Source organism: Melanerpes formicivorus, unplaced genomic scaffold (assembly GCF_026170545.1).
Source record: "Melanerpes formicivorus ecotype bairdi unplaced genomic scaffold, bMelFor1.0.p_v2 SCAF_10, whole genome shotgun sequence".
Lineage (NCBI taxonomy): Eukaryota > Metazoa > Chordata > Aves > Piciformes > Picidae > Melanerpes > Melanerpes formicivorus.
Genome location: NW_027142362.1, coordinates 1,102,285 through 1,127,072, shown reverse-complemented (window position 1 = coordinate 1,127,072; position 24,788 = coordinate 1,102,285). Strand labels below are relative to the sequence as shown.

The 24,788-nt window shown below is 40.9% G+C and overlaps 1 protein-coding gene across 4 annotated transcripts in view; it reads left to right on the top strand.

Moving 5' to 3' along the window:
- Positions 1-444: 444 nt before the first annotated feature.
- Positions 445-24,788, top strand: part of LRRC28 (leucine rich repeat containing 28) — a 53,809-nt gene continuing 29,465 nt past the window's right edge. For 3 of the 4 annotated variants that reach the window (XM_068143339.1, XM_068143338.1, XM_068143337.1), the window contains exons 1-5: positions 445-527; positions 2,774-3,002; positions 7,273-7,313; positions 9,865-9,902; positions 10,613-10,750. In XM_068143339.1, the coding sequence (XP_067999440.1) occupies positions 2,835-3,002; positions 7,273-7,313; positions 9,865-9,902; positions 10,613-10,750 (385 nt within the window). In that variant the 5' untranslated portion in view covers positions 445-527; positions 2,774-2,834. Of the gene's footprint in view, positions 528-2,773; positions 3,003-7,272; positions 7,314-9,864; positions 9,903-10,612; positions 10,751-24,788 lie in introns of those variants that run through there. The other variant, XM_068143341.1, reaches the window with a different exon arrangement.

Below are 24,788 nucleotides of genomic sequence, written 5' to 3'. Positions count from 1 at the left end.
GTTTCAGTCATGGCAGGGGAGGTTTAGATTGGACGTTAGGAAAAACCTCGCTGAGCGAGTGGAGGCACAGGAGCAGGCAGCCCAGAGCAGTCACCATCGCCCAAGTTCCAGGAGCTGCGGGTGCGGCGCTCCAGAATGCGGTTTAGGAGTCAGCGTAGCTGGGTTACGATTGGACTCAATGATCTTAAAGGCCTTTTCCAACCTTAACGATTGTATAATTCGATGATTGCATGCCAGGGAAGGAGATCACAGGACAGGCAGCGAGCGAGCAGCCCGCGCCCGGGCGGCCGCCGGCGGGAGAGCCCTGTCCTGGGCGGGAAGACGGGGCGCGCGCAGACGGGGCGGTGTTGTGGCGGGAGGCGAGGCGGGGCGGTGTCTCGCGAGAGTCGCGTGGCGGCAGCGGTCTCGCGTGGCTGCGGGCAGCTCCGCCCCCGGGTGCTTGGGCCGGCGTCGGCGCCGAGCGAAGCCCTTCCGAGCTGGTCGCCGCTCCCCGCTCCCCGCTCCCCGCCCCGGCGGCATCCATGCCGGTGAGTGGCTTTACCCGCGGCGTGAGGGGGATAGCGGGGCGGTGCGCATAGGGTTCAGAAGGAGTGTGCGAGTGCCTTCACTGCTCTGCCCTCTGCTGTCCGCCTACCGGAGCACCGCTGCGTCTCCGTGAGGGGGTGTGATCCTGCACCGGGCCGAGGTCCTTCCTCCCTACCTCAGCCGTGGGGGCGGCCTCCCGCCGCCTCCTGAACCCTCACACGCCTCCGCCCGTGGCGGTCCCCACACGCCCCCCGCACAGTCGGGACAGGCCGGCTCGTCTGCAGCCCCCCCTCCGCCGGGCCCGAGGAGCATCGAGTCGGGCGGCTTCGTGCAGCGCCCCCCGGAGGCTCTTCTCTCCTGCCCTGCGGCTCCTGCAAGCTTGCAGTGGTCTTTCCCACCAGTCGGTCCCGCTTGGTGGCCGGGAGGTCTGGGGGTGTCCTCAGCCTCCCGGTGTCACTCTTCACAGCCTCTGCTCCCTGACCTGTGCTCAGTGTGGGCTTATTTGCCCATTCTCTGTGCAGCGGCGGCTTTCTGCTCTGGTGACTTTTCACACCACCATTGGGTATTACTTGCCCTAACTCTCCCCTTTCCCTTTAGTTAAAGACCGGGATTGTGTCCTTTTTGGTGTCGCTCTTGTCTCTGGCAGAAGGCTGTTTAGAAAGTTTGACTTCTGGTGGCAGGGCGTAGGAGAGCTTTCCTCTGAAGTAAGCTGCACTTTGCTCTTGCGGGCTTCTGTGTCTGTGTCTTCTTGTGTGCTGTGGCTACATGTGGTCCGGTTGGTGTACGGGGTCACAACTCTGAAGAGAAGTCTGTAAGTGCAGAACACCTGAATAAGATCTCTGGACAAACTGTAGTGCCTTAATTTCCTTTGCTGAACCAAGGGATGTTTTATGTTGCTAGTGCTGGAGGCCAGATGTGTGTGTACCCTGTCTCCTGAAGGTAGCTGAGGAAGGTGAATGCTGGAGCAGTGGTTCATCTCGCATGAACAGTGCTAAACCAAAGCTGAACTGATGCTTCCTAATCTTACATAGAATTCTCCAAAGGCTAATTGTCTGCTTGCAGAACTGATCATTGCATGGCTTGAACTGAGGAGAAATCAAGATTAGAAAAGGTGTACAGGGTGTTACACCTCAGTTTGGATTAGTAGTGTGTGTGTAAATGTCAGAAAAATGCTGTGGTCTTCTGAAAGGACCTAGATTGCCGGTAAGAGCAGCTGATCTGCAAATAGAGGGAATTGCTGAAACTGATCAAGTAGTTTGATTTACAGGTATCATCCAGTTGTCAGTCTTGAGCTGGGTAAAGCATTTTGGTTCCACAGATTGCCATATAATCAAATAGGGCTCTTGTTGCTAATTCAGTACCTTCACTTCCAAGACTTGTTATAATTAGAAATCTCTCCTCCAGTAAAGGAATGGACTAAACCAGAAAATGGTATTAATGTAAGCCAGTTACAATTCTGTGTCTTTCATTAATGGAAATGAATTTATGCAATGAGTCTGTAGAAAAGGGGTAACTTTTAATTAATTGTCTGGATTTATTATGTTCTTTGACTGGGAGAAAATTGAAAAGGTGTATGTAGCATTGCTGTTGTACCTAAACAGAGATGACATAAGAAGGACTAGAATTTTGGTTACACCTGACAAACAAGCTAAGGAAAGGCTGGTTCCTTTTAATAGTTTATTATTTTAAAACACCCTAACTGGCTGCCCATCTACACTATCTCCTCCAACTGATAAATGCTTCTGGTCCTTTTATATGGAGAAGATTAACAAACTTTCCTTCCTTTGTCATCCTGAATTAAAAGCATTTTAGTCATCAAAAGGTAAGAAGACTTGTGATCTGTGCATTCTTCTAGCATACTTGACAGGATAAGAGTAGGATACCAACAGTGGTTAATAGAGAGTCTTTTTTGTTTCTTTTTTTCTTTGTGGTGGCAACTTTGACAGAATTACCTGAAGAGTCCATGGAAAATGGATGAAAAAATGCAATATGTATACCTTAAGATTTTGTTATTGTCAGTCCAAAGACACACTTCATCCAGAAAATAGTCCAAGTCTTGCTTCTAACATACCTTCTGGTGTGGATGTTGTGGGCACTTTATTTACAGATTAAGTGGAGCAAGTGTGTTTAGATAAATGATCAGGTAGTATGTTTTCACAAGCTCTTTCTGCCAAAGAATGTATGGAGTGCACCTCGATAATGCCGCCTTTGTGGTTTGTTCTTCTGTTCTTTTCTTTTTGTCTCCTAGAAATGGGTCTGGTTTCAGAAGATGCAATGCACTAGATGTGGTGCTTGGAACAGCAGTAGTCATGGCATCAGAACTGTGTAAAACAATCTCTGAAGCAAAGTTGGAAAGGCACAAGAACTTGTTCTTAAATTACCGAAATCTCCATCACTTTCCTTTGGAGTTACTGAAAGATGAGGGGCTGCAGTACCTGGAGAGACTTTATATGAAAAGAAATTCCCTGACCACATTGGTATGACAGCTTTTTTATTGCAGTGTTTACTGGGTGTATGTGTAGGAGTTCTGATTTTTGCATGCAAAACCCCCATATAATGAAAAAAGAAGTCATAGGTCCTGAATGATGCCATGTGTTGTGAAATATGGGTATTTAGTTGTATGATTGTTTGAATTTTCATGGGTAATGTAGAGTATAATAACTGAACATTTATGACATATTTGGTTGCCCTCAAAGCTCTGTGAAGATCTGCTGGGAGTTTATTGTGAGCTTTGTTGTTTGGGAGTCTTTCAACTGCTATAAATTTTGCTCACAGCTGTAGTCAGGCCTTTCAACTGTTGGGTGATGCTATGCAAGTCAAGTCTACTTTCCTTCAGAACCCTAACAACTTTTACCTTGGTGTGTGCCTTATTTTAACCTCAGGGCCTAACTCAAAGCATGCTGTTAAAATGCCAGCAAAAGCCTGTGTCTGTGGGCTGCTGCTGCTAGAACGAACAGTTAGTTTCAGGATTGTGATGGCTTTGTGCCTCTTACTTATTTCTTCTTTTTTAACCTGAATTGAGTAACTTCTCACCCTCAATGAATATGACCTTAGTATGCAACGTGGGCTAGTTACATAACTAAAACTCCTTAGAGAGTCAAAACCTGCCACTGCCAATAGGCTCAAGTCTCCAGCTAATTCACTTGTTTGGGTCTTCCATGGTGTGAGAGGTAAAATAACAGCCAGAGAAGAGGAGCTTGAGGGCCTGGCTGCTAACATTACAGTATTGTACTATTTATAGTATATATCCTAGAAAAAGTCCAGTACTCCAGTTTAAGGAAAAGTGTTTAAAGCTTTGACAATGGCACATTAGAATTCCTCAATAAAAGTTTCAGTTCTTGGGCAGAAAACTGAAATTAATCTGAAGATTTAACACCTTTTATTCTTGTTGAATGAGTCACTTAAGTTTTCATGTACTGTAGAGAAGTATTTTGGCACTTTTTTGTTTTGGTCAAGTCCCTTGCTTAGTAATTTAATGGGAGGATAGGAATTATGCTTACAAGTTAAAGGTGCTTTAAAAATTCAACCAAGGACCATAAAGAGTGCTGCTTTGACACTGTGACATTCAGTGATTATTTAATGGTGTAGGCTTTGTGAAGTTTGTACTGCTCAAAATCTTAAACAGTGATGAAGAGGCTTTTGAATATCCATTTTCTCCATGGGTGTGTTAGAGTCTGGGTTTTGCTCTTCTCAAAGCAGTACTTAAAATACGTAGATCATAGCCAGGCAGAATGACTTGTAAACAGCGTGGAGTGGAGCACTAGGGTTCAAAATGATCAGGAAAACTGATGGCATCTCCTTCAAGTGCACAGTACTATAGCTGGGACCTAGGCAAACAAAACTGGGTCTAATTCCCCAAGCATCTGTTCAGCAGAATAGATGTTGGAAGTTTCAGTGGACAGGAATCGATCAGGGCAGCAGTGTGTTACAAAAAGGCAGATGTCTTTTTGGAACATGGGAAGTTTCACAATCTCTATTAACAGTGGAGGGAAATAATTACTGGATACTGTTAAAGCACAAGCTGGAGCAGTGATTGAGCGTGAGGTTTCATGCTTATGAACAACCCAGAAAAACTGGGAAGAAGCTAGAAAGCAGCAACAAGGGAATTTTAGCGAACATGCCCTGTGAGAGAAGGTGGAGAGGTTTAGGTTAATTCCACTTGCAAAAAGAAAAGGCAGGGCAGAGAAAAAAAACAGAAGAGGAGGAGGAAAAATGAGGGAGAGCAGAAGTCATCACTGTATTTACAAAGCAGTATTTTCATAACGTTTTTTTCAGCTGGTAGGACAAGTAATACTCAGTTTCAGCAAAGAAACAGTGAGTTACTTAGGTGGGAGAGGCAGAGGAGGGACTCTCACCTGAGGGCTGCTAAAACGAAAGAGGGTATTGAAGGACTCTGTGTTCTGTTCACTGAGACTTTCGACAGAGAAAATGCACCAGTTTCTTTGAGGGGTGATCTTGCCTGAGAAGAGTAATTTTAATGTCTAGTTCAGCCTTGTGCTCCTTTGATTCTGTGCAGGATGGTGAGCATTAGCTTATCAATAAATACTTGAAATTGCATATGAATCATTAGCAATCACGCAGACTAAATCTGTAAGGTGGTGCTTCTGTCCCACTAGCTCATTCCTTCAGAGTTATGAAAAATCTTGTTTTCCCTTTTTTGCTCTTCTCAAATGACTCTAGTCCCTGACAGATAGCTCCTATGAAAATGTCTGGAATAGTTACACTGACAGAATTTATGCATACCTTGTCGAAGAATAATTCAATCTTTGTTTTCGTGGACAAGATGGAAATGCTAGAGGGCTCTGATGTAATGAATGGATCCAGAAGCTGTAGAGCACACATCTATCCCAGCACTGAGTCTTCCAACTTCTGCTCATATAATATTTGATTGATAGCACTAGCCTTCCAGTAATCCTATTTCCCTATCTATTAAAGGAAATATTGGTGTGCCTTGATGGCACTGTCAGGAACATGAGCTAGCTGTGTGCCAGGACAGTTGTTAATTTGCTAACTCAGACTGGGCAATGCTGTCCTGGCCAGGCAGCCCAGCAGGGTCATCTTTGGAAAAATGCCCAGTGGGTGTGAGGGCAAGGGAAGCTTCAGCTGATGGCAGAATTGATAATTCATTTGTCATTGTCTGCTGTCATGTCACCAGCAGAGAGCAGAGTTTAGCTGATTTTAGCTTTACCTCTCAACTGAAGGATCATGTATGCATTTATTTTTCTAATCTTAGTTTCACTGTAGGATGTTGTGTGAAACAACTTTGACTCAGACCCATTGTTACTGGGGTACTCAAGAGGATAAAGAGAATTTCTATTCTAGACTTGCTAAAGTAAAAGAGTGTTTCACCTGAGTTTCACTCTCTTAACATATGAAGCAGTTAAAGCAAGGAGAGGAGTATAACCTTCATGTGTAATGCGAAAATAGTTCGTGGTTCAGGTTAGGGTCCTTACTCTAACAGATGGCAGTGTGCAGGGTTGGTGGTTTGTTGTTGGGGTTTGGTTTGGTTGCTTTTTTTTCAAGTTCCCTCTTATTATTTTTTAAAATTAAATCTTGGGTATTTTTGTGCTTGAGCACGTTGCAGCTTTTGCCTCTTTTCCCAGTTTAAGGGAAAATTTCTAAGCTAGCTGTACTGTAGGAAAGCTTCCAGCAGGTGGCAGCAGCGCATTAGTTATGGTGGTCGGGTCATGACGTCAACAATTTGCTTCTGCAGCCATCCGTTGCTGCACCACAGTGGAAACCAAACTGCTCCTTTTACTCGGATCTGTGATCTGGTGTGTTTGATGCATTACAATAGTCTAAGGTTAATTTTTCAGATTAGCATATTCCTACATAATAAATTTGTAAGCACAAAGTTACCTTTTAGATGATAATATACCTTAAATTTACATGACAGTGAAAATTGTGAGGCTGTTTATAATTGTTCATTGTTCATAAAATTGAGCAGCTTTTGAAATTAATTTCTGCATCTATATGTACTGTAAAACCTTTTTTCCAATCAAATGTGTCTATTTAAGGTAGATATCTTAAGCAATAAAACTGTTTTAACCTTCAATACTTCTGAGTATGGTTGCCAACATGACATCTGAAACTTATGAAGCCAATTCTGTGATACATGCTCATGGTTATAAATGCCATCATGAAATAGAGTTGCAACTAGGGATCAGTTAGCATTTAGAAAATTATATGCATGTTAATATGGAAATATGGAAATCTCGTTACATGGATTCAGCACTTGTGGCTTAGTGGGAATTGATTAAGCTACACAAAGTTTGTAGGTCATTTCTCAGTTTAGCAGCATTGCAGAATAAAATACACTATGGATATGTCTTGTGTAGTTCTTGTTCTTTAATCAGTAAAGGCTGCAGCTTTGTAGCAGTCTCTTGGCTTCAACTAACTCAGTTATATTTGAATATATTTTCAAAGTAAAGTTTTGGTAATCCATCTTTTTAGCTTCACAAGTCTGACTGTCATTTGGTTGAGGACACATTAATGTCACTTCTAGGCTGTAGTTCTGTTTAGTAGAGGACTGCTCGCCCTTGATATGCCTCAGATTGCAGGGATGGGGACTGTGCAGTCTGGGGATATGGAGACAGGGTATTATGCACCAACTCTGCTGATTTTTTCATTTTTTTCTGTGAGTTAGTTGCAGACATGTTTTAGTATGCTTATTGAAATGACTTGGGTACACAATATGTATGTCTGGGTTTTGTTTAGAAACCTAAAAAATCTCTAACTCTTTTTCAGCCAGAAAACCTTGCACAGAAGCTTCCAAACCTCGTGGAATTGTGAGTTTGTGTAGGAGCTCTAACACATTTTTATTATGCTGATTCTTCATATCTTAACATAATTGTAGAACGCATTGCTTGTACATAACTGCCTCTTAAGTGTCAAAGGTTTTCTTGGAGGGCAAAAAAGAGTCTTTTTTGTTTAAAGGAGATCTATTCAGCTGTATTCAGTCTCATGCTAATGTATCTTTATAATTGCTTGTTTATTGTGTAACTTTCCAACTCCTGTGTGGACTGTTGTCGCCCTGATAAAACACTGGAGCCTCCAAATGGCTAGATGGCTGTGACAGAGACAGGGTAACAAGTTACTGCCTCCAGCCCATCCCTACTTGCTCCTTTCTACCTCACTTACATAGTTACTATTATCTCAGTCTTTCTGACAGTAGTAATAACATTTTTTGGAACACAGTCACAGATTGTCAAACAGGAGCAGGAATGAGCAAGCAGGGTTAGTCACTGTTTAATGACATCTGCTATAGGCAGTGTGGTTTATCCAATCTTGTCCAAGGGATGAATGTCACATGAACTGTATTGTTTTGGCAATCAATTTTAAGCTGTAAGCCTCAGAGTCAATGATTTCTTGCTTCTTCTTCTAGTAAGATTATGATTTCCTTGTGTGATAGAATTTGCAGCAAGGGACTTATGAAGGACACCCTCTTTTCCACTTTTAACTCATTTGGCTTCCTTTCAGTTGTGTAACTGGTGGACCATTGATCCTGTTGTTTAATGGAAGGCAGGAGGAGGTGTCTGTCTGAGTAGCCTAGTACACTCAGCTGTCTGATCTCATCATCATAATTTGGCCCTTGAAACCACACCTTTCTGGTACACTCGACCACAGTATAATTGAACTGTTTTGTAGGTCACTGCAGTCTTCAGCTTGCTTAAGAGACAGTCTTGTCTCAAGCAGCCTGAGTCTTGAGAGTATATTTATGCTCCAAAGCAGTAAAATAAATATGTTTGTATTTCATATACTTAGCATTTAATGGTTTGCCATGGGGCATCAGGAAATCTCAGTGTCATCTGATGGTGCTGTTAGGAAAACTTGTATAAGTGACACCTTAAAGTAGTCTCTTACAAACACTGAATTGTAGGATTCAAACCTAATTGGGGTTCAGCAAGCTTAGTTGCACCACCATTATCCCACACACCCTGATGGTCTACAGAGAACTGCAGTGAGCCTGTGATTTGTGCAGCTCCAATAGTACAAGTTAGTTTTGATCAGACAGTAAGGCCTTTTGTTGACAGAGAAGAGACTACAAACCAAAGATTTATTGAAAGAATAATTTGTTGCAGTTACTTCACATTTGCAAAGACAACCTTAACTGATTTTAATTTACCTGAGAGCTACTTCCGTAGCCATTTCATTAGATGTTTTTAAAAGCTTTACTACTATCTGTGGGGTTTTTGTACATCATGTCCCTCATGTTGGGATATTGGATGTGGAGCCTCATAGTGGCCTTTGTATTTTTTAGCTTGAGCAAAATATTTCACAACTATTTTCAGGAGCTGCAGCTGAAAGGGGTAGAATTCTCATCCTGAGCTCATACATAAGGCTGTCTACAAACATATCCACTATCTTTGTTATATTGTTAATAAACTTTAAACTTCTGCAGTTTTTCAAGAAAAAGAGAAGGCTCAGGTGCTCCATGCACTTGAAATGTTCATACATCTTTTGCCTCTATCTTCCCCAAAAGATGGACTTCTACTTTAGGAAATGTCGTTTAAAGAGGATATGCTAGAAATAAATGTGCTGTGCAAGTCATTTTCATGTGTCCTGAGCAATTGGGCATTGAATATTCCTGATTCCTGTACAGTTAGAGAGACCAGGACTTGAAAATGCTGTTGTCCACAAGACCCATTGGTTCATTTGTAGCAGTGCTTGTTGACAACTAAAATGTGTCAGGTTTTTATGTTAGCAGCAGTACTGGGAGTGCTGCAGCAGAGGGTGCTGAATATTCTTAGTGAGCAATCTGGCCACACTCAGTGTCTGAATAGCCATGTTTAGGACTGGGGGTTTCATTTGAAAGTATACTCTAGATTTGAAAAACCCAGTTGCAGTGACTGGGTCATGTGCTTGTTTCTTCAGTCCCTAAAGGTGCAAGAGTTTGTGCAGGGGAGAATGTCTGCAATTGTGTGACTTAGGTGGGTTGGGGATTTTTTCTTCTCATGCCTGCAGTTTTTGTGGAATAACCTGGTGATCAAAACTGCCTCATTCTGGTTATTCCAGCTGCTTTATTACTTTTTCTTGTTGCTTTCCTCTTATGCCTCTCAGAACCAAAGCCCATAATTATTGTAATTATGAATGTTTTGTTTTGCATGATTGTATGTCGTTCTCTTGTATTTTTATGTTAATTATGCAATAGTCTGAGTGAAACTTCAGTACCTATCCATTGCCAATTTATACAGTTTGCACAGCTTTTGTGGTCATAGAGAGGAATGGCTGTGAGGGTGCTCTTTCAGTCTGAAATGGGATATTTTGCAAACTGATAATGTAGCAGAAGTCCTTGAGGGTAACAGGTGGTGTTCTCTGCTTTTTTTCTCCTTCCCCCAGGTACCTTCATTCAAATAACATAGTTGTTGTACCTGAAGGTAAGTAATCTACCAGCTTACAATAAGTGGCAGGAATAATAAAATATTAATTTTTCTTCCCATAAAACATTAAAGATTTTCATACAAAATAAACCAATGTATTTCTTAGTCAATAATATCCTTGTTTATGCTACCTCAGATTCTTTTAATGAATTCTCAAATGCACCTAAATGCTGTTTGCTTCAGTTCTAATTGCAGAAAGCCAACAGGCTAAATGGCACTTGATCCAGTGTGTCTTCTGCTTTCAGCCAGTTACCAGTTACTCTGCTGATTTAGGTCCTGACACATTTGAAACCTGAAGTATCAAGAAGTCATAGAGGTTTCTCTTCTTTGACTTAATTGTAGAGTTTTGTGTCCAGCTTCAGGGAAATACTTTAAACTCCTTCTGAATATATAAATTGGATAGACTCAAAGTAAGGAATGGACAAAGTGGTTTCAGAGCAGAATTGTCTGAGGGGAATCTAGAAGTGGGAGTGTTCTGTGCATCAGACTTTGTTTTCTTCCCTGTCTCACTGCCAGCAGTACTGTTTGTCAGATAGATAAGCATTTCTACGAGGTATGTCGTTCAGTTGTGAGGCCGGCTTTAATACACCAGAATGTGCTCAGACAGGGGTGTTAGGTACCAAGGCTTTTTATCCTCTCAAAGTCCTATTAAGATTTTAACATTACTGTTGGGTCACATTCATGTTTTAATCTGTTCTCTCACAAAGCCATTGGCTCCCTCGTTAAACTGCAGTTTCTGGACCTAAGTGATAATGCCCTCGAAATTGTGTGTCCAGAGATTGGCCGCCTGAGGTCTTTACGTCATCTTCGCTTGGCTAACAACCAGCTGAAATACTTACCTGCAGGTAAGTACAGGTGCCTGAGGGATTATAGCAATGACAAATGCCACTTGAACTTCGTTTGCATAGTGATCTGCTCTAGGTTTATTTGTATCTTACAGTTGAAGCACGGTGCAACCTGCATTTAAAGACCAAGCAGGGACTGCTATTGTGTATATTGTACTAAGTATATGCTGTAGTTAGAAAAAAGCCAAGCTGTGTGTACTGGAGGTAAGGAAAAGTCTTGGAAAATGCTTCTAAACTGGGGGGGGGGGGGGGAAGCCCCATTTAACAGTCTTTGCCATTGTATGAAGAAAATATTGAACTCCCTTGGGAAGACATAAAATGCCAATGACAAGTGTCATTGTGATAAAGTTATGTTTCTTCCTGTTTTCCAGACTGTGAAGAGTTCCTATTCTTCCTTCCTTTTTATTTGCCCAACAGCCCCATTCTTGTATTTTCTGAAAAGACACATGTCTAGTAGGTTTGCCTATGGCAGTTCTACCTCCCTATGACAGTAAATAACAAATGTTTGTCTGGCCAGTTTATAACAAACCCCCAAAATTTATTCAAAGTAAATGTGACACAAAGTCAGCAAAGGTTGGCCAGAGGCAGATTTTGAATGATTTATTTTTTCTCCTCCTAAATACTTTGATAAGCAGACATAACTGATTATTCTTCATCCATTGCCCTTGTATTTTTTCCAGATTAGATGATGGTGATTTTAAGATTTATTTGATTTTCTTTTGAAATCTTTCTTTGCTGTTTTTCATTTTCTGATCTGCGGAGATGATAAAAATTGAAGGCCAGCACTTTGAAAAAGCAGGTCTAACTTAAGCTGGCAGGATTAGCTTTGGGCTCTAATTTTAACTAACTTCCCAATATGACCTTCTTGTGGTTTTAAGCTCACATTGCTTATTTTTGAGAAATAGATTCCAATTGCTCCTTAAAGTTTCCGCTGCAGGAATCTAGCTGTCCTTTCCTTGCATTTTTCTAAGCATGATAAGCTTAATAAGCACGTGTCCAAGGATGATGATGATGATTAGAAAGAGAAAAAAAAATTATATGACTATGTAAATGCTCTGGAATGACATTAGATAAACTTGTTAAACATTATGACCCAAGGCCAGTAAAATTTCCATCAATTTTCAGATGTCCTACATTCAAAAGAAAGGAGTGACTTGAGTATGCTTTATGTTCCTCAAAGATAATTTACCTTATGGTGCTGTACCATGAAAGAAAGACTTGTTCAAAGAAAAAGTGACACATTTGCTGCAAAACTTCACACATTAACTTAAAAAGGTTCCAAAAAAGACTTTCAAAAGGATAATTTACATTACTGAAGAGTTGATTTTGAGTCTACCACATTTGATTAGGAACTGGTATCAGCTGCTTAGGAACAGTGCATTGCATGTCTCCTGAAGTTTACAAAATTCAGTACTGAGCAATGTCCCAAAGAGCATTTAGTTTTGTGTGTGTGTGAAAGTTCTGCATGCTTGAAAACAGGACTGCTGTTGCCGATTTCTGAAGCAGAGAATCCAGTGGTGGCTGGTCGTCCTGTTTTCCCTAGTAGTGTACCATCAGTTTATGCATGTGCCATTGCTGCCATCATTGCTAATCCTGTCTGTTTGGATGCTCTTGCTATCAACAAGATGGATGTCGTACAGCTTTAAGTGTTATCAGTCCAAGCAAGATTAGTCTTCCACTTACGTTGCAGAGTTTGCCCACTGGAGAGTTAATTTACTGCACTGAGTGTTTCCTAAACGGTTAAGAGAGCTTCCAAGCGTATTTGCAGAGGTTTTCTTTATAAAATGGTGAAAAAGTCAAAGATGACTTTATAACAAAATTGTTGAAAATAAAATTGATGTTCAACAGTTGGAAAAAAAAGTGCAAAATAGTAAGTTGAGATGAACTGTTTCATCCTTCCTTTTTGGTAGCAGGAATCTTCATGATATTGTTAAGTAGCATTCTACCAGGAATGCTGGCAAAGTTCATCAAATTAACTAGGATGAGATGTGAGTTCGCTGCAGTCCATCATTTTACAGTGCCTTAACAGCTTTACATCAGACACTGCATTGCAATGCACTGTTAGAGAAACTGACAGCTCTTAATTGCTCTTAGTTTATAAGAAGTAACCATTTATGATATGATTTAACTTCTACTGGTGCAGCTTGTGCAGAATTTAAAGGTCTGCATTACAAAATATCTTTCAGGTGTAGGTGATGGTCATATGGTCATTTTGTGACCCTCTTCTTCCAGAGTTTGTCCTGGACATACCGCACAAATGGCAGCAAACTGTTTTTCACAACAGAGGATCCAGTGAGAAAAGACTGATCAGTATTCACCTTTTGTAGCCAGATAGGCCAACTTGCAGCATAATGATGTCATCACATAAATAGCTTATTTTAGAGTTGCTGACCTGTCATCCTTCTTGTCCTTCCCTTCCCAATGTCTGGTGTGATAACCACCCTCAGTTTTTATTGGAACTACGTGGGTATCTGGGAGGATACACTTAGTAATAGCTTTAATCAATTGCTACAAACTGTTTGCATTACTACTACAGACAGTTGGATGGTGAATGTTTACCATTAAGTGTCTAAACACCCACACTTTTTTAATTGCATTTTGGTTTTTAAGAATGATTTAGAGCTGAAAAAAACCCCAATGCAATTAATAGCATGTGTTGATTCATTGTTCATTTGTAATAGTTTTGTACAAATTTTTACTCTTAACCCTCATTCTTTTGTGTTTAAGATTTGCCTATCTAGCATATCTAATGTGAAAAGGAATTGAAAAAGTATGTGTGGTGAAGCCCTATAAAGATTTATGTCGTCAGTCTGACTGTAGACATTTGGACTCTAATAAAGGTTGAGCCTCTGCCATGGTTTACCTTCAGTGTGATAGGCAAGATTTTTGTCTGTAAGCAACTGTTTTCAGTGGACTTGTGAGAATGTGACAGTGAAGTGCACTCTTCTTTCTTGGGTTTGGAGATTATTGCCCAAGCGGTTTTAAAAAGCTAATTTAAGGGAGGAGATGGGAAGAATGATGAAAATACCTGCAAACAGTATGAATACATAAGCCTTGGTTTCCTGAAGAAGTTGGGCAATACAGGACTGATGAGGGAAAAAATGGCCTGAGGTGAATCATGGAAATTGTGTTCCTTGGAGATCAGAAAGCACCTTCTCTGCTATGCCACTCTCCTGCAAATGATAATTCTGTGCTTAGCAAGTGCAACCAACTCAGTGTTGCCCATGGGTAAGATCAGGTACTTTGGCTGCAGAGGACTTTGGTTAATTGTGTACCACCACTGAAACAATGGGAGGTCCATCATGTATGTGAGAATTGTTGGAAGATGACTGGGTTAAACTTGGAGAAGTAAAGGTAACCATTTGTTCAGAATAAGGTGTTGAAATTAAAACACAATATAAAATAGCTGGAGAAGAAGCTTTGTGAAATTCTGTGGAAGTCATGCTTCAGATATACTTTGGAGAGCGTTAATAAGTGGTCCACCTTCTGCTTAATGTAATCATCGTTATCTAGATTCTGTGATACGCAGAAGCAGTAACTGAGGGCCTGTCTTTGGGAGGAGAGCTGCTGGAGAGAGTAAAGATGAGATTTAACATTGTATAGTTCTCTTGAGCACTTTGTTTCATTGACGTGCACAGGCTTTTTTGTTCTGCAAACTGTAAATCTTGTAGCTTCTGTCTAACAACTTTTTGGTTCTTCTATTTGGCTCTGGTATGTGTAGTTCTCTAACTTAATTTAACTTAATTGAAGTTCTTGAGGGCCATTTGGAAATATTTAACACCAGAGATCTTCTTTGAAAAACACTCAGGGTTGCAGCGTAAACAAAAGATAGTTCTTCTTCCATAGGATTGTTAGTTCATGTGTAAGCTTGACTTAGAGTTGACATTACATTTTCATAGCAGCTTCACTTGAGAGATTTCCTTTTATTCAGAGAACTGATGTCTCATTCTAATTTAGAATTGTAGAGTTAGTCCTGTCTGAATGTGCTGTGAAAAGTAATTTTCTGAACCTTCTCACTCATAAATGGCTAATTAGAAAGGTCTCTGCTGTTGCTGATATTTATAGTGCATCTGATATTTCAACTCCTCTCATTCTTGAGAAATGATATTTGTTGTCTCTTTGTCTAAGAATTATTGCAGCATTTGAAAAAAAAAAAAAGCAGTGTGCTAGATATGCTCCAAAAGGAGTCCTAAAGCCAAAGTTACTTCTCACTTTTGCTGTGCTACCATTTAGACTTGATTTTACTTTAGACTTGGAAACATCTGGTGTAAAGTGGCTGCTCTTCAGATTGCCATTTTGGTCATGTAGTTAGTGCACGTTTGGACGAGAAGTGACGTAAGAGAGTGGGTTATACTCAAAGTTGGATTTCAGTTTTGTATTTGACAAGCATTAGACTTTTTTTTACGATGCACGTTACTTGAAAGAGAGTTCTCCTTAGAAATAGCAAGTCGTAGCATCTTGTCCTAAGATTTAATTAAAAATGAGGTTATGTTTACTCAGCACATGTTGGAGTTAATTATAGATATACTAAAATGAAAAGCTTAATGCTTTGCCAAGTCAAGAGCAAAAGCTAAGTAATTAAACAAAGAATAGGGTATGGTGCATGATCTCAGCCCATCTTTTGGCAAAGATCTTTTTAAGGAGGGGAAAAAAAAAGCAGCAGCAGTTGTCTCCACTTGGGCTAGACGAGGCTTTCCTCTGCGTTTGTTGTCTTGGAACTTTAAAAAGCAAGAGTTGAGCTCACTGATCAGCCAAAAATGTGAAATGCAGTCAGATAATACCAAACCTCATATAAACTGTGGGATGCTTTTTCTTTAATCTGTAAAGTGAAAGTGCAGATGACTGGGGAGCACCAGCAGCTGCTGTTGCTGGAGTACAGATCTCTGCAAGAGTCAAAGGCAAGTTTAGGTTCAGCAAATGCCCTTTCTTCCCCATAGGGGGAAATGCATGGCTTCCATTCCAGACTGACATTTCTGTGTTGTCTTTTGAGACTTCTGCTTATTGCATCCACTTGTTGCCATTTTGCTTCACTTAAGTAAAATTCAAGGGAAAATCTATTCATCTGTCTTTGGTGTTTTGAAAGGGCAAACTGCAACCATATTTAGGGGAGGTTAATAGCACGTGTACTCTCAATTTCATTTCTGGTCCAATCTTCTTCCTTTTTACGGCAAAATGGTTTAGAAATATACTCTGTTTAAGCCTCATCAAAATACGTTCATAGGCTTATAAAACTTCATCTTCAAAGCATTTGAGAAAGATCCTGTGAAGCTGATAAGGGAGTGTTATCCTCATTTTACAGAATGGAAAAAAGTGTTTTTAACAGAAGTGATTTGCTCCAGGCCACAGCAGGAGTCAGTGTTAGCCAGAAATAGAACTTGGGTGTTCCCATTCCATTTGTTAAGACCACACCTTTTTGAGGTTGATCATATTTAATATGGGGGAGGATCTAGTCTGCCTACCCATTATTAGCAAATTAATAATTTTCTCTCCATAACTAATAGCCCTCTAAGTTAATAGGAAATTAATAGCAGTAAGATCAGTGAGGTTTTATAAGTGAAACAACTTGTGCTTCCAGAAGGCTGGAAAAGTTCATGGAGATAAATACTAGATCCTTTTTTCTCTTGCATAGATAACTTCCGTAGTAATGACAAAAAAGGTTCAGTTGTTAGTAACATTATAAATTGAACTACATGTTGATTACTGCTTTGTCTATTTATAAAGTAACCCTCAGAATGTTAATTCATTATTGCTAAGTCTGTTTTACTTAGGAATTTGCTTTGCTAACTGGGGGCAACAGAAACCTTGAGACATGAAAACTGCATATTCATTCCTCTCACTTTTTTAAAGTTGCTATAAAACACAATATCTGTATTTACTATTCATACCTGTATTTCACTGCTAAAGACTTCTTGAATACACAACTTAGTAATTCAGAATAGAGCTCAATATAAGGTATTTCAGTAAGTCTTAATTAAAGGCATATAAACACAACTTCTTCCCTCCTTTTCACAGTAGATTTCCACTGATCCTGGGGACAGCATGCCAATAATTCTATTCTAATTCTAGACCCTGGCATTAAAATATGTAGTCCTAACTCAATTTTTAAACTTGTTTTCCATGTTTTGATTTAGAGCCTTCAAAATGGGGGGAAATTAATTTGGCTGCCTCTTTCCCCCCCTGCCCCCCCTTGTGTTTACTTCCCTTCTGCTCTTATTACTGTCTTATTAGAGTAGGTCACTTTTGACATTTAAATAAAGATCAAATCTTTTTTATAATGATTGTGACTTTAAAAGCAAAGGCACAAAGTGGTGCAGAGCCCGTTCCTCTTTTCAGAGTTGGCATAACCTTAGTCCACTCTGCTTCCTAATTTAGTAACGCGTATAAAAATATGCACGACGGGACAGGTTTGGTACGCCAGGCACCCATCCAGGAGTGTGGTGTTTTTAAGTAAATGGACTTGTGGGGATTTGAGGAAAACATAGATTAGGTTGCATGAGCTTTGCACTCTGTAAGTATGTGACTATTTAAAGGAACATGGACTCCTAAATAAATACATCTTTTGATTATTACCATAATGTGTCGTTTTCCTTGAAGGAGCTTAACGCCTAAGTATTAAAAGCAAGTTTTTCTTCGCACAGATCGGAAAGTATAGGCTTTGTTCAGTAACGAATTTCTGTATGCAGTTCATGGAATAAAAACAAGAGTCAGTATATGTGTTTGCATTAGCTTTTGGGTTCAACAACAGCAAATATATATTTTATTTACTGTTTACCAGTGTTGATGCAAAACTTACTAGTGCCTGCCTGATAAAGTGGTGGAGTTTCTTATAGTTGGATTGGTAAGGCTTCAGTAATTCTGTTGTATGGATGTGGGAGGATAATAAAAATACCTGATAGCATCTTTAAGGCATTCTTTAGATTTCTAGGAGGAAGAGATTTTTCCATGTTTCAGTCTTGCATAAACAGCCTTGCCCTGAGAGCCAGTAAGGAGTGAAATTTTCAATAGGCAAAATTTCTCCTACAAAATTGTAGCAGAGTCATCTTTAAGAGTTAGAAAGTATCATCGTGGATGCTTACTGCTTGTTGTTGGACTTTGTGACCTAAAGAGAGGGGACCAAAGCCTGAGGTAGTCTATTGTACAAGTGGTGTTCCTTACAGCTTAGCTTTCATGCATGGCGGTACCTATTTAATTAAAGGATGTTGGTTCTGTGACACTTTATAGCAATCTGCCTTCCTCAGACATTTGGTTTGGGTTAAATTCTCAGGAGGACTACTAGTACTTCTGAGTGCCTTAAATTTATGGGAGGGAAGTGAGGACAGAGAATTAAAAATGAATCCCTGGAAATTTTTAACTGCTATTTTTCCTACGTATCCTCACCTGTGTCAGAGTGGGTCATCTCATATACAGAGCTGCTCACTATTCTTTGTCTTCATACACTTGTGTTTTTTTCCACTTCTCCCCTTGTTGAGGGACTTCTAAAAGCCTCTTTGTTGGTATCATACAACATTTTTCAGTATCCCATGGAAGGTTCATAATCTCACTGAAGGCTGATAGCAAAAACTGTAGTATAAACAGAGAAAAAAATCTAGAGCTATATTGGAAGCTCAAAATTTTGCTCTAATGTATGCTTTTGTTCCAACACTTATTCCACACAGGCTTCTATTGGATGTACTGGAACTGAAATACTTCCCCTAACTGTCGCAGGAATGACGTTAAGAAGCAAACCAACCCAACAAAACTATCTCTTTCAACAATGGCCTGTGGTGCTCCTCATTGTGGTGATGCACAGCAGGTTTTCAAAAATGCATGTGCTGAGTATTGTTGTAATTCATTAATCTGAGCACTAATAGGAAACAGTTGGAGGAAGCCATCGGTGTCTTTCATTGTAATGCTGAAATTCCATGTTCAAATACTGTTTTGTGTACTGGGTTTGTTGGACTAGAAAATTCCATCTTAAAATTTGCTGTTCTGATTTATTGCAATCACTGGAAAAAGTGTTTGGAAATGAAGCTCTTTTAATGAGCATGGGTTTAGAATAGAATAGAATAGAATAAACCAGGTTGGAAGAGACCTTCAAGATCATCATGTCCAACCTATCACCCAACACCACCTAATCAACTAACCCATGGCACCAAGCACCCTGTCAAGTCTCCTCCTGAACACCTCCAGTGACGGCGACTCCACCACCTCCCCAGGCAGCCCATTCCAGTGGGCAATCACTCTCTCTGTGTAAAACTTCCTCCTGACCTCCAGCCTGAACTACCCCCGGCACAGCCTGAGACTGTGTCCTCTTGTTCTGGTGCTGGCTGCCTGGGAGAAGAGACCAACCTCTGCCTGTTTACAACCCCCCTTCAGGTAGTTGTAGAGAGCAATAAGGTCACCCCTGAGCCTCCTCTTCTCCAGGCTAAGCAACCCCAGCTCCCTCAGCCTCTCCTCACAGGGCTGTGTTCCAAGCCCCTCACTAACTTTGTTGCCCTTCTCTGGACTCGTTCCAGCAAGTCAACCTCCTTCCTAAACTGAGTGGCCCAGAACTGGACACAGTACTCGAGGTGTGGCCTAACCAGTGCAGTGTACAGGGGCAGAATGACCTCCCTGCTCCTGCTGGCCACGCTGTTCTTAATGCAGGCCAGGATGCCATTGGCCCTCCTGGCCGCCTGGGCACACTGCAGGCTCATGTTCATCCTACCATCAACCAGCACCCCCAGGTCCCTCTCTGCCTGGCTGCTCTCCAGCCACTCTGACCCCAGCCTGTAGCACTGCATGGGGTTGTTGTGGCCAATGTGCAGAACCTGGCACTTGGATGTGTTCAATCTCCTGCCCTTGGACTCTGCCCATCTGTCCAGCCTGTTGTCTCTCTGCAGAGCCTCTCTACCCTCCAGCAGATCAACTCCTGCCCCCAGCTTGGTGTCATCAGCAAATTTACTGATGAAGGACTCAATGCCCTCATCCAGATCATCAATAAAGATGTTAAAGAGGATGGGGCCCGGCACTGATCCCTGGGGCACTCCACTACTGACTGGCCGCCAGCTGGATGTGACACCATTCACCACCAGTTTAGTTCAAAAAGAGGATTGTGGTATGGCTCAGTGCATCACCTTTCCAAGTACCTGCATTTTTATCAAACATGGACCTTAAACCAACTTTTGTGGTCATGACCTATCTGGAAGAGTCATCCAGGACAGGCTGAAACTGGCGCTGATGCTTTGTGTCAGTAAATTGAAGGATAAAATCCTACTGAAGCAAAAGCCTGAAACGACCAAGTGTTTGAGTTTCCTAAAGTAGTCTTAAATACTGTGAAAGTTTCTAAAAATTCTGACATAACTTTACTGACAATGTTTTTTTTCCTTCCTTTCTTATGTATTTTAGCAAAACAATAGTGATTTTTGGATCAATCACACTTTTTCCTAGGTCCCTAATTTGATTTTTGGTGATTTAATTTGAAATATTAAAGGGTCCTGTGAATCAGTGTTTCAGACCCTGTTCATTTCATTGGAATTCCTTGCATGGTCTGGGCAGAATTTGACCTTTAAAGGTCTCCTTTTTATGTGATATTTTTGCTGGCCACAGAGTCTTGATGAAAGTAACGTTGCAATCACATGTCTAGAAAGAGACATCTCACAAGAAGGGCTTTGAGAGCATCTCAAAGAACTTGTCTAGAGAACAATGAAGCTGGTGGAGGGTGTGGACAACAGGTCTTCAGAGGAGCAGCTGAGGAAGCTGGGGTTTTTCACTCTGGAGAAAAGGAGACTGAGGGGAGACCACCTCACTCTGTACAACTCCTTGACAGGAGGTGGTATTGAGGTGCACGGTAGTATGTTCCCCTGTAGTGACAAATGATAGGGTGAGAGGAAATGACCTCAACGTTGTGCCAGGGAACGTTTAGGTTAGATATTAGAAGAAACTTCTTCATTGAAAGGGTTCTCAAAGATTGAAGCAGGGTCTCCTGGGAGGTGTTTTAAAAGATGCATGGATCTACTGCTGAGGGACATGGTTTCTCACCAGGCTTGGCGGAGTTAGATGGTGACTGCACTTCAGGCTCATAAAGGTCGTCTCCAACTAAAACAGTCTTAGGATTCTGTCTGTCAGAGTGACACCATGTGAGTTCTGATCACTAAAACACCTTTTCTAATTACAGTGTATTGCTGGTAGAACAAACATGGTTTTAAAGGGTAAGAATCTATCAGTGCAAGGCTTTCTGCGAACGGCTCTTGCCCAGTTTTGTATTTTCAATTTTGATCTCTTCTGAAGCATCAAAGTCCTGGACACCTGGTTTGAGTGCTTTGAAACTACTTTCTGAGAAGGGGTCACTGTTGCCATTTGTTTCCTGATATTCCACCTGAGATCCTTGTGAAAGTAACATCAAAGCCGCAGGGGTCCCACCCGGCCCATACTCATAGTCCCCACCCCTCTAGCTCTTCCTTTCCTTCTCTGAAGGAATTTCCAAGAAGCCTGCTGAGGTGTAGGTGAAATCAAGACAGAGCAGAGAAGAGCCAACCTAGTTGTTACCAGTGGTGCTCTCAAGCCCGTGGTGCTCCGCTCCTGGCTTTGCTGTGCTCCACTTGTGAAAATCCAAGTCTTTGCAGGAACATGTATGTTTTGTAAGCTCTGGGCCATGGGCTTTCCCCCGGTAGCTGAGCCCCCCAAGGGCTTGTAGATAGGAGATAAAGGAGTTTGAGCGCTGCTTCTGATGGTGAGGTCCTTGGATGATCTGTGCATTCCTGAGCCTATGGGAGCAGATGCAACTGGATTCTCCATTGTGAAGAGATTTGATACTCCCTCTTGAATCCTGGCTCCTTCTGTTTGGCAGTGCTTGATTTCTTTAGTCACTAAGCCTTGTTTCTCCAGGGGTTTTCCTCTTGTCTGTGGGGGGTGAGCAAGAATTTTGAAGATGTTGAGAGTGCTTTAAGTAAGCATGACAAGCATTCATCTGAAGTTCAAAACTTTATGGAGATGTTGGAGCTCTTCAGTGTAACTGGAGAAGCATGGTAATTGTGTTGTATGTTTTCAGGCCTTTTTATTAAATAAGGAATATGAAGTACAAGTAATTTCAGCACAGTTTATTAAAAATAAAATAGCGTAATATTTCTCTACTCAATTTGATTTGATATTTCAGTAAGTTATTAAAATTCACATTTAATTGTTTTTAAAATATAAAGTCAGTCTTGCAAGCCTTCCTTCAGAAACTCAGCCAGTGACATGGCATATGCAAAATGCTAAACTGAAAGGATTTTAAAATGAGATACTGCTTTCAGTACCAGAGTGAGAACAGGTCTTCAGATGATAATAAGATCAGGAACAGGGGAACATGGAAATGCTGCTGCCACATACAAATAGTTCATACAGTAAGGTACAAAGTAGTCTTTCAAACATCTGACAGTAGAAATTACAACCTGGATTTTCTAGGGTATGTGAGAACAGGGCCCTGATGGAATTAATCTGCTGCGCTCTACTCTCCACTCCTGCAATCATTAGAGCTGCCACTTGGGAACAGAGGGCTTCTGAAAGAAAGTCTCTTGACCTTTGAATATACTCCCAATGACATGCTGAGCCGGAGGCCACAAGACAAAAGTGGGAAGTTTATGTAGCAATATATAACTTTAAAGAGCATTAAGTTGTCATTGCTGCTTTGATCAGTGATAGAGTATACTTTGATAAAACTCGCATAAAGGGCTCCAGGCTGTAGCATCAAAACAATGCACTCGGTTCCTTTTCACTTGAAAAATGTAGCTCTACAGTCTGTTTTTAAAAAGTGGAATGTGCTTGTGAGAACTGATTAGACCTGGCACACAGACCTAAATAATGAAGGTCAGCTAGAATTATTTGGGGTTTATGTTTTGAGTTTTTGAAAACTTGGCTTGGAGATTCATGGAGAGGACTGGTTGTGACACAGTTATGTACCACAGGAAAAAGTAACGCTAGAAGTGGCCACAGTTGTGTTTGAATTCAGATAATTATTCCATCTGTGGTGTTTGTTTTATGTGAGTTTATTGACTGCACAGCAGAAGAGAGGAAGAAGTGGAGGGTCTTTTGTTGCTTTTGGTCATCCCTATTCCTGTGAGGTTGAATCTAAGCTGTAGAAAAGCAGACAACCAGAGGTTTAATTTTTCAGGTATGTAACTCTGTGTTGTAGTCTGGCTCTGAGTGCCTGAATATGTTTTTTATATAAAGGTATCTGAAAATCCACAAAGGCTATTAAAAAAACCCCATTCTACTTGCTTTAATTTCATATGTTACCTTTGAGGGTTCCAGAGCGCTACAGATCCATTCACAGCTCTGGTAAATCCCCTCCACCCTCCACATTCTTGGTGGCAATTCTGATAATCTTCATAAGTGAGAAAATACGGTTATTTGCTGTACAACTGTCTTCAGTGCTGTTTATCACAATAGAATGCTTGGATTTGTGCTTTGATATTGGGGGGGGGGTGGGGGGGTGTTTTGCTTGCCTTTCTGCTTTAAAAAGCCCCCACAGAACTAACCCAAGAAGGAATCTTTTGTTCTTACATAAGAAGAAAACTACATTAAAATGAAAACTATGTACGTTACTATAACTTTTGTAAGGTGTCATGCCATTCCTTTTGGAGCTTCTTCCCTCAACATGCTGAATCCGCTGCGGAGAGCGCCGCAGAGCCCCTTCCTTGGTGTTTGATCAGAGGGCTTTTCCGTGTTGTAGCTGGCAGCAGTGGTGTTCTGAGCACCGTAGCTTGGGGCTGTCACGGGGCGGATTCGCCTTCTTGCGCAATGCATGTATTAGCCTGTCTTCATGAGAGGAAGAATTTGGGGCTTCTAGTAAGTCTTTTCACTTTGTTCTTATAAAAATTGTCACTTGCTCTTGAGATTTAACATTTGCAAGAAATGAAATGGAACACAAGTGAGCATGGAGCCCAATATACTTCCTGAGTAAAGTAATGAAAGAAAAGGTTGGCTTGTAACTCGTCTGTCAGCAATGAATTCTTCTGCCTTGACTGCCTGGTTCAAGGCACATATGATGTATATGAAGTTCAATTCTGAAACTTCAGAACAGATGCTCTTTAAAATACTTGTAAAAGTCTTTCTTTTTAGAATCATTACCCAAAACCAAAACTGAACTCAAAGGGAGTTTTAAGATGCTCAGGGCCTCTCTCGTAAACATTTGCCAATACCTGTTCACATGGGTGAAGACAGATGTGTATGGCTGAGACTAAACCTCCAAGATGGAGACTTGGCTGTATGCTGAAGATGTGTTTCATATACAAATGGTGTTTGCATTTCTGTAATCTGAAAGCATCTTTAATACAGACAATCTGTTCAACAGCGTTTAGTTGGGGTTTCAGAGAACCCCAGATTTGAGCAGATATTAAACTGTGGGTCACTTCTTCTTTGAACATTTTCAGCAGTTTGCAAGTGTGTGAGAGAGGAAATGGCAATACTAACTGTCTTCTGAATTCAGGCTTACATTAGAAATGCCTAACATGTTTCGGTGTTTTGTACTGCCAAAGGGCTCCAGCTTTGTTTTGCTGCACTGAATGATTTCAGGAGGGTCCTAAGCAAAGATGCAGTTAGCCATACAAGTAAAATCAGCTTTTCAGGAGGATTATGTCTGTGCTTACTGCCTTTACTGACATCTTCAAATAAATAATTGCTGGAAACTCGGTTCGTTGTATCCTTCATTCCCAGAGCAAGGTTGATAAAAGTTAAGCAGTGTGTATCTGCTGTGGCAGTCCGTGGCTGCAGTCCCCTTCACGAAGTTCAGTAGTTGTTGGTTCATGGAATCTATTCAGCTTTTTAATTTTGTGAGAAATAATTACCTGTTAACTAGGCTAAACTAACTTGCTACTTGTTTTTCCTATAAACCTTTTACTAGTTGGAAGTTTTGGAGATTCCTTTTTGTTGCACCAAGTTAACATCTGTGCCAAGAAAAAAATAGATCTTGATGCTTAGTTTTTGTAGTTTTTAGAGTTGGGTAGTAAAAGTTTAACTTCTTTTTCCCTTAAATTCTGCCTTTATTGGTAAAGTTACCTGAATGTGCTTTAGTCTGTGGTCCCCTTGGTGTGCTTTTCCT